This window comes from Hordeum vulgare, chromosome 2H (assembly GCF_904849725.1).
Source record: "Hordeum vulgare subsp. vulgare chromosome 2H, MorexV3_pseudomolecules_assembly, whole genome shotgun sequence".
NCBI lineage: Eukaryota > Viridiplantae > Streptophyta > Magnoliopsida > Poales > Poaceae > Hordeum > Hordeum vulgare.
The window spans coordinates 620978824-620989551 of NC_058519.1; the positions used below are offsets into that span (position 1 = coordinate 620978824).

Consider the following 10728-nt stretch of genomic DNA (forward strand, 5'->3'; position numbering starts at 1 on the left):
GCTGTGGTAGCCCCTAAGCCACAGTTTGTCAAGGGAGAGCCTTTGGTCAGCAAAGATGATCTCCCAACAAATATGTGTTACTTGCATAAATGGTACTTAAGTGAATCAAAGAATGGGAGAACGATGATCGTGTTGAGTGTCCCACAGGAGTACTACGGCCGCTCCGAAGAAATCCATATCGACTTTGATGAACTCTTCCAGATGTACAATGGCGACGCCCTCGACAAATCGCTTATGAGTTGCTATTGTCTGTAAGTTTTTCAATTTGTTGTCTACATATAACTTGTTTAGTTATTTCAATTCATTGTCTATATATAACTTGTACTCTATTATGCAGAATGAAGATTCTGGAGTGTAAAAGTAAGAGCATCCTAAATATTGGGTTTATTGATCCAGATAAAATACATATAGCGACGCTAACTAATTATCCCAAGGAGATGGAGGAAAACCTTCTAAGGTTTCTAAGAGATCAAAATTTCTGTGACCACATACTGTTTCCATACAACTTCAGGTGAGGGTCTTTACTGTGTCCATTCACTTATAAGTGTAATTGATAAGTTACTCACTCACACACACACACACACACATATATATATATGTATATATATATATATATATATATATATATATATATATATATATACATGTGCAGCTTCCATTGGATTTTGTTGGACATTCAAATTGATAAGGGAAGAGTTGATGCCTTCGACCCATTATCGAGACCCTCGGAACAGTTCCAAAGCCTACAGGACATGCTCCAAGGGTAATTTTAATCATTCTTGTGCTCTATCGGTCTCTTTCGATGATTTTCTGATATATCAATTAATGAAAAACTTAGCAAATCATTATCCTTGTCGGGCAGGGTTTGGAATCGGTTCAAGTGCGTGACTCCCGGTAACTTTCCTGAGAAGCTGACCTTTAGAGCGGCTCAGGTAAGTAGTAGTATGATATACTTCTATTAATTTTCAATACATTTATGATGCTAGATTATTATTTTGATTATATATATTCCATTCTCGTAAAGTGCGACCAGCAGCCACGGGGAACGCATCTATGCGGATACTATGTTTGCGAGACCATTTGCACGTTTACCTCTGAGTTCAAGGAGCACAGATTCGACGTAAGCAATGAACATTCACACCTCTATTTTTACCCGTCATTCTTTGTTATCATGATTGATATTCATATTCATCTCCTCTTCTTATATAGCACACGACCATGAGGACGAAGGTCCTATCAGAGCAACGCGCGATTGCTGTTGCAGAGGAGCTTGCGGGATTTCTGAGGACGGAAGCTATAGAAGACAAAGTACGATTTAGTGTAGCTAAGGGCCATTACTGATGTTCGTCCATGTAATCGAATAGACGGGCTCTAATCCCGATAATTCAGATCTCCATATAATTGTATATATATATGATCGCTTGTAAGATAAGTTAATCTTATATATATATATATATATGCATAATTATTTCTATTTTAAATTATATGAAAACTAATTCCCGAACACAAAACGAGGCATCACGTTAATCTCCTGAACACCTAAACCCTAAAACCCAAAATAATTTCATTCAAAAAAAAACCCAAAAGCCAGCAAAATCTGAAAATCTTTAGTCCCGGACCGTGTAACGAACCGGGACTAAAGGGCCTGCCCCTGGGGCGCTACGAGGCGCCCACGTGGAGCACCTTTAGTCCTGGCGTGTAAGAGGGCCGGGACGAAAAGTTTAGGCCTTTAGTCCCGCCCCTTTAGTCTCGGTTGGTGAACCGGGACTAAAGCCCCTTATGGGCCAGGGCTATAGGCCCTGTCCCCACTAGTGCCCATGATAACGTCCCAGACTTATTTAGTGAGGTATTGGCATTCCCCCAGGAGTCGCGGGCCGCCTTATGGGTTGTTGTTGGGGCGCTGGCGTGGACCCTTTGAGATATGCGAAAAAAGCTTGTGATAGAATATGTGATTCTGCACCACTCGACTGATGCCATATATAAATTGTGTGGCTTCTTGCATCTATGGCGGCCGCTTAGCAAGCATTGGCAGCAGGGGTGTTCATCGACATCATCAACATTGGTATTTGCTCCCGCGCATCCTTCTTCACCACACCGGCGCCCCCTGCCTCCATCGGAGCCTAAGAGTAACTCTAGCAGACCCCGCATCCCGTCGGCCCACAAAACGCGTTTGCAGTTCGCGCAAAACCCCTTTTGCGGGTCGGCGCGGGCTGGCATGGATGCAGACCCCCCCAAATAACGGATCTGTAAAAAAAATATTCGTGGAATATGCTTTTTTACGGGTCGGCCTCTGCGGGTTCTGCTCGGGCTCCACCGCGACGATACACAAACAGAAAAACTGCAAATCTCGCATTTGACATAGAGTTTTGGCAAACAAGTTCAAATTTAAACGACATAAACAGTTTGCGCACAAATAAAAGCAAAGTTCATTACGCAAAAGAGGGCATGCAAATGTTTGCGGCCATGTCCGACATCATCTTGGGGGTCGATCTTCACTCCGCGCCATGGAGTCCATATTGAAGTTCATTGGCGCCACCGAATCCACCTCCGTCGCTTGTTCCAACTCCCGCACCGAAATCAGCCACATTGGTACCATATGAAGCAGAGAAAACATCACCGAAACTGGAACACGGACCGGCCGAGGCGACCATTCTCCTCTTCAAGATCTCTCTCATTGCCATATCATGTCATGTTTTGGTGAGGTCGTCCATGTCATTGCGGTTCATTGACATGATCTTGTTCTCCTCGGTGAGCAACAATGACATCGATTTGTTTTCAGAGGCGCGTGCTTTTCTCTCCTCAATGGCTGCTTTGCGGAGCCCCTCTTCCTTGAGCATTTGCCATTTTCTTGCTTCTCTTTTGCCTTCTTCTCGGCCAACCCTTTCTTGATCTCCAATGACTTCAGCAACATCAACTCGTTTGATTGCACCATGGCATCAATCTTCTCCCTCAAGCTCGCTACTTCTTGCTCTCTCTTCATCTCCTCTTTAGTCTTCTTGTCGCCATCGGGCTTGTGCAAAGTTCTTGGGCCATCATCATCCTCATCTTCATCCATGTTTATAAGTGAGCCTCTCTTTGGTGGGGATTCTTTGTCGATCAACTTCCACTTCTCGCACTTTTGGAGCAACTCCCAACAATGCTCTAATTTGAAGAATTTGCCTTCCGAAGCTTCCATGTCCTTGTATCTATGTTGAGCAATCTTGTCCTACAAAATGTGAACAAAGTGATGCAATCATTTCCCATGATACATTATGATGATGCACAACTTGAACAAAGGAAAAACAAAGTCACATAGTCGGACTCCACGGTGCCACTTGGAGGTGCATTGCGTACTTGCTCCAAGCAAGCTGCCCAACGGCTGCACATAGGCTTGATATTCTCCCAACGCCCTTGAAGCGACCGAAATGTGCGTGAAGTCCTATTGGGATACTTTTTCATAATGCAGAAGTATTGATCTTCGATCCTTTGCCAATATCTCTTAGCGGTTTGAGAAACACCCATGCATGCATCAAGAGACACCGCACTCCATGCTTGGATCAAAGCTTGATCTTCCAAGATCGTGTAGTTCTTTGATCTTTGGCTTTTCCCACTCTTTGCTTTCGATTGCTCAAATGCTTCCGCTTCAATATCCTCCAATTCGTCCGCACAACCATGATCATCCACGCCACCGTCCGTTTGACTATAGTCCAATGGTTCGAAGGAGGCTTGATCAATGTCAACCGCGTTGGTGTCCAACATGTTCACGAACTCGGTTGTTGCATTGTTTGAACCACCACTATAGCGAACGATAACAAGTCACGAGCTATCGAGACTAAGGGCAAAAAATGAAAGGGAATCGCCAAGACCGAAGAGGCATGCCTTCCGGCCATTTCGTCGAACACCTCGCTCACGGAGGGAGCGGCGGAGCACCTCCTTGCGGGGTGATGAAGTCGAAGGTTGAATAAGGTGGCTTCCTTGAAGCTGGAACCTTCCTCCACTTTACGCCCGCGGCCTTGCCGGCCTTCTCCGCCGCCGGCCTGGATCGCACTGCGGCGTTGGCGCCCGGAGCGCGGGCCTTCGCGGCGGGGGCAGCCGGATTCCCGCCTTGCACGCCCATGTTGCCCTGCCGCTTGTGGGAAGGCGCGACGTGTGCTTGGGCGACGACGGCCGGGGCAACATGGCCAGCGACGAGATCCGCCCGAGGGGAAGGAACATGCGCGACCTCGACGGTGACGGGGGACATCATGGGGTCCTCCATGGCGGCGAGGAACGGTCGGGGAGGAGGAACCGGAGCTTGCGGAGGAGGGGGGGCAATGGTGGCGGAGGGTGGAGGGAGCGGGAAAGGGCGCGCGGAAATGTCCCTCCCACCAAATCTCGCGCCGGGTAGGGGTTCAGCTCGGGTCGGCCTCCCAGCCCGTGAAGATAGAGGTTGGGGGAGAAGATTTGCCGCGTCCCGCAAAAATTTTGCGGGCCGGGGCGGGATGCGGGTTCTGATCGTGCGGATTTTTCGGCCCCAACCCGCAATTTGGCGGTTATTTTGCGGGCCGGGGTGGGATGCGGGGTCTGCTAGAGTTGCTCTAACTAGATGCTAGCTTTTGTTTCTTTGAGGTGTGTTGTGTTGTGCCCCAGGTGAACTTATGGTTCTTGATTTGACTTATTTTGTATGACGCTTGAATGCTTGTGGTGGTTGCCTTATAGTATAAAGCGGGGAGAAATCCTTTTTCATCATTTTAATTTTAGTTGAGAAGTTTGAAATATTTTCGTCAATGATACCAAGGTTTGAATTAAAATGTTGTTGAAAATTAGTTCAAATGTCATATCAATTTTGCAAAAGAAAGTGATAAATATTGAAGGTATTTTTTAGAGAACTAAGTTCTCAGGATGGCATAGATGTCAACCTCCCAATGCCTACAGATTTTTGGAAATTAAGTTTGAGATATGTTAGATGCCAATCTCCCAATGCCTATGAATTTTTGGAAATTCAGGCTGGGATGGGTTTTTGGCCACTAACTTTTGTGAATGAATCATGGTTGCAAGATGCCCAGCATTCGTTCCTGGTGGGGGTGCTGCGATGGCACCCCATAGGTCGTCTTTCTTTGTAGAACGTCATAGAGCATCATCTTCTGCTTTTGCGCCTTTGGTGCACTTGATCTTGATGATTTCAAAACTATAGTTGACAAAATTGAATAGCGAAAGCATATAAATTATTAAGACTTATGGCATGCACATGGGCGATAGAACATGTGGACCAATAAAATGGAATAAAACTTACGGGGTTGCTTTGGGTGCACCACTAAACACTATTCACGTGTAGATTTATTTTCATTTCTATTTAGATAGTATTTGGAATTTGAACTTTTAGAGATTGTAGATGTTTGAATTTTCACTAATTTTCAGTTTTTTTAACTTCCGAATTTCAGTTTTACTAGCAAAAGGACCCGTGCGTTGCAACGGGAGAAAAATAATTATAATCTTCAACGATGCTGATCATATTACGTCCTTCAATTTTTAGGACATTTCTTGAAATGCATGAACATTTTTTGAATTATCAAACATTTTTTTAATTGCACTCAAAAAATAATACACAAACTTTTTTCTCAAAATCATGGACTTTTATTGCTTTCACCAACATTGTTCTCAAAATTATGAACATTTTTCTGAATATGGGAATACTTTTACAAATATCCCGAGCATTTTTTGAATTCACAAACATTTTATGTTTTCTTCAAAATTCTATTTCAAAATTCTCAGTTTTATAAGTTGCAAAAGTTTTTCAAAAGTCGATATTATTTAAATTTAACAAAATGGAACAGAATATGAAAATAAAAAATGAGACCAAAAACAGAGGCACGAACTGTTTTTAAGATTTTTACATGGACTTTTGTTTAAAATTATTGACTTTTTTCATTTTACAGACATTTTATAAAAGTTTAAACATTTTTTTGTATATGCAAACATTTTTCAAAACTCCTGAGTAGTTTTTGAATTCTCAAAAAAATTATGTTATTTGAATATTTTATTTCAAAATTCTCAGTTTCTTAAATTTAAGAAAAGTTATTTGAAGTTCTAAATTATTTAAAGTAGAAAAAAATGGAACTGAAAAGTAAAATAAAAAAACTAAACTATAAGAACAGACGGCCACGCATGGGCCGGCCCAAATAGGTGTGCTGCATCTTTTTCCAATGCTCAGAGCGTAATATAGGAGGTGCCTACATGGGCCGTCCAGTCCGGAGATTTTACTGTTTGGAACGTTTTCTGTGACTTATAAGTGGCAATTATGGATAATTTTCATCAACTTTATGGGTAATGTTGATGACGAACGACAGAAGCACTAATTGCTTTATTACTAGGTAAAGATACCGTGGGATCATGGTATCACCAACCAATAGTGTGGTATCACATGGTACTTTCCCCAGAGTGCAGGATGATAGACTACATACATTCTCCTCTGCACATTTTCACACCACAACAAGTATATGTATTTCTCAGCAAAAAACAAACATATGTATTGAGAAGTAGTAAGATCCCAATGGTTACCATCACATCCAGAACAAGTCTCTTTTCTACATTGTTTCCCTTTGTTTTAATTGAGATATCATCAATTTACCACAGATTTTTTTTATTTTTTTGGGAGAGGAGATGAACACCACATCTTCATTTGGTCTCATATAAGAATCATATGTAAGTTAATTATGTTGTCTTTGCCGGTCAGAAAATCATCACTGGGCAGCAAGACATCGTCAAGTTTTAAATTCTTTATCCCTTGGATTTAGTTACAAAATTATTAATGTGCCGTGTTGGTATCAAACACATTAATAACACTTGCTAAAAATTTCAGCAGCAACATACGGACGTGAAACTAGTTTATAATCATTATTTATTTACGAGTAAAGCTTTTGATCTATTCATCAACTGTCGACTGCCATCTGTCAAGATAATACAAATAAGACGAGAAGTAAAAACATACATTCTAGACCATCTAGTAAAGATAGTTTATAATCATTATTAATAACAGCCAATGTCATACAAAGTGAAGCTCAACACATTATTTTATTGATGATTCGATCAATAGTTCAATACTCCTCTCGATGCTCGATCTGTAATAAGGGCAACAGATGGAGGTCGAACACATGCAGAAAACAACAACGACAAACAACACATGCACAAAGCAGCAACAGACACACCGATAGTCGGGTAGCTATCCATAGCCTGGTCTGATGATGCTCAAAGATAACTTAGTGAAGCCTGCAAACACACAACAGACAAAAGTTCAACGATTAGTCTTACTATTTACTTACTAATTAATGGTTAAATGGCTAATGAGCAGGATAAAATCTTTTAAGTGATAGGAGTGGAGGATGTACTTGTTGCAGTCGACGCTGGTGCTAATGGGGAAGGAGACGGAGACACCGCACTTGCCGGGGATGCTGGCGGCATTGCCCATGCTGATGCCCTTGAACGACCCCGCCAGGTTCTTCAGGCAGCGGCACGCGGCCTGCCGGTCGGCCGCGGTGGACGCCTTGCCGTTCAGGGTCTTCACCCCGCCGCAGCACCCCGCCGACGGTGCCGTCGCTTGCCCCGTCGCGTACGACATGCATGGCGCGATCGCGGACGTCACGTCGCCGCAGGTCACCGCCGCGGACGCCATCTCCGCCACAGCCAGTGCTGCGAGCACGGCGAACACGGCGATCAGTGCCACGCGTGCCATCGAGGATCTCGTGCTTCGGCCTGCTTGCTGGAAACCGTGAAGCTAGGCAGGAGCTGAGAGCTTGATTGGCTTGTGTGGTGGTGGTGGAGATGGAACTCCATGGAGCTGGGTTTAAATAGCCGGCTGGCGAGAGCAGGCAAGAAGAAGAGGAAGAAAGATAAGGTCTTCCTGCAGCATTGCACTGCTGGGTGGCGGACGGTGGTGCGTGCATGCGCGTACGTCGTACAGTACGTAGCTAGTGGAGCATGCATGCATGCGCATGAGGGTGGTTGGGGGCCAGGGACCGTACGATGGATCGACTGGTCGCGTCCACTGCACGCATGTGACGCTTCTTTATTTATGTATTAGGAAAAAAATAGCGCAGCCTTAAAAAAAACTCTATGAACGAAATAGCGTGCTAATAGCCGAATATTGCTTTTGGCTCCCGAACTCATTGGAGGCCATTAAATTCAAACTTCAAATTCAGTAAAAATTTGTATTTTAATGTTTCAAAAAATTCTGAAAAAAATACATAGATAAATGAAGGTATAATACACAAGTGTGTAAATTTTCAGAACAAAATACGGTTGAAATGAGGGCTGTGCAAAAAAGACAAATTTGAGGCTGTTTAACACATGTTACTATTCATCATTTCAGACCATGAATTTGTCTTTTTTGTACAGATCACGTTTTAAAGTATTTTGACCTGAAATTTTACACACATGTCGGTTACATCCTTACATACATGCATATTGTTTTTCAGAATTTTTTGAACCATAAAATTTTGAATTTGAATTTTTCAAAAATAAAGGCCTCCATGGAGCTCGACCTCCAAAACGCCATTCTCGCTAATAGCGCGCTATTTTGCAAAATAGCGTGTCACAAAACATTGTTCAAATTTCAGCATATAGCAACACAAATGACAGATTTCAGCAGAGACGGCAAGAGGAGAGGAGGCTGCGAGCGGAGGAGGTGGCAAGAGGCGGTCAGACGTGGCTGGAGGAGACGGGTCGCTGCCACCGTCGCTCGGTAGGTTTGGTTAGGGATTTAGGGTTTGCTCGGTAGGTCTGGTTGCCGCTGGTTAGGGTTACTGGGCTGGAAAGCCCAAAAGAATAGTGGGCTGATGAAACATTCGTCTGAAAAAATAGCGCCGCGTCGAGAAAATAGCGCCGATACGCCCTATAGCACGAAATTGCCGTATTTAACATGAATAGCGCCATAGCGAGTGAAATATGCATAGCGTAGCGTTTAGTTTTCAAATACGCTATTAGCGCACTATAGCGGCGTTTTAGCGCGCTATTTTTTTCCTTGATTACTAGCAAAGGGCCCATGCGTTGCAACGGGAGAAAAAAATATCACATGCTTTTGATTTGTTTATAATCATTTTGATTTATTAAAATAATAAGCTAACTAACTAATGTAGTCAGTCCTATCCTATTTTGTTGAGAAATCAACCCGTCCATTGTTAATTCCACCATGATGAGAAATTGAGCGGGACAAGCAAAGCAAAACAAAGAGCCTACGTGAATTGATCAATGGACTGTTATCTTATTTCACTCATGGGATAGAGAATGTGGGATCAGATGACAAATTGAAGGTGGTGTGCCATTCTCTCTCTACAACAATGCAATCTTACATTCAATACATTCATTCATCAGTAAACAAATTCCCACAAAACAAAATTTCTTGCCGTGCTTGGCACACGGTTGGAGGCATGGGGAGGGGATCTCACCAGATGATGAGTTCCTGCCGGAGTAGGGATATGATGAGAGGAGCAAGGGTTAGGCGCCTCTATCTGGCCATAAGGAGTCGCCGTTGCCGCGCCATAACCTCGGAGTTCCCCGTGTGAGCCATGGAGGCCCGCCTCCACCTGCAAGTACTTCGCTCCGTCGCGCCTTATCCGCGCGCCGCCGCCGTTCTGCATCGAGCAAACGCATCATCCCAAGTCGTTGTAGCTGTCGCGTTGATTTGATCCAGAAGCTGTGCTCGAGCGCCGAAACGGGGGCAGCAAACGGACAGAGGTAGGACCGCGGAGGCGGGTGGGTTGAGATCGACAACAGTGGTGGTTGAGGTCGGCCGCGGCAGCGAGTGGTGTGGCAGCGGCCTGGGCACAGGCCAGGGTGGACCAGGGTCGACGTGATGCGCTCGAGCGCCGCAACGGGGGCAGTGAGCGGGGAAAGGTACATTCGTGGAGGCGGGTGGGTTGAGATCGGAAGCGATGGCGGTTGAGGTCAGCCGCGGCGGCGAGTGGTGTGGCGGCGGCCTGGGCACAGGCCAGGGTGGTCCAGGGTCGACGGGAGGAGGCGATGCGTAGGGTATAATTTTTGCAGCGAATCGATTTTTACTTTTGCGTTGCAGATAAATGATGGAGCGCGGGTTGAATAACAAAAATTACTGGGGCTTTTTTATAATAATGTCGTGGTAGGTTTTCCGACGAAAGCAATAGCCGCTTTATTATTAGGTAGGTATAGACATCTACTGATCGTACAATACTCCCTCTATTTCATACTTCCTCCGTCCTTAAATAAATGTCTTAACCTTATTACAATTTTATACTAAATTAGTATAAAATTAAGACAATTATTTTGGGACAGAGAAAGTATAATGGTAATATAGTGCGTATATATTTAAAAAATCAAACTGTACAAACCAAGTTTATAAAAAAGTATTTATGTCTGCAAGTCAAAATATATAAAATATAAAACTATTTTTATGTGTATATTGATTATATATGCTCGACATTCCAGATGTGAATGTTTTTTTTAATTGGTCATAGTTTGTTAAGTTAGATTTTTACAAATATCTATACGCTCTATGTTATGAAACAGAGGAGAATACATAGTTAAGACAGTAAAGCTTCTGCAAGCAAATAATTTCAATGTGATTTTGTTCGTGTAACATGTGGAACCTGTATCGAGCCAGTGAGCCGGTACTGTGTAGTGTGCAGATTCACTAAAAAAAACTGCAGTGTGCAGATCTGGAGGAAGGACCAGTGTAAGTAGGTGGACCGTCGTTGTGAACATGATATGAAGTAAATTCAGAGTACGATCGATCTATCCATC

The 10728-nt window shown here is 43.7% G+C and overlaps 1 protein-coding gene across 1 annotated transcript; it reads right to left on the minus strand.

Annotated features, from left to right (window-relative positions):
• Positions 1-7010: 7010 nt before the first annotated feature.
• On the minus strand, positions 7011-7762 carry LOC123427943 (non-specific lipid-transfer protein 3-like). Its single transcript, XM_045112082.1, has 2 exons — positions 7344-7762; positions 7011-7224 (listed from the first exon to the last, which is right to left on the minus strand). Exons 1-2 carry the CDS (start codon positions 7685-7687, stop codon positions 7215-7217), a joined length of 354 nt encoding a protein of 117 aa, XP_044968017.1. The 5' UTR covers positions 7688-7762; the 3' UTR covers positions 7011-7214.
• Positions 7763-10728: the final 2966 nt, after the last annotated feature.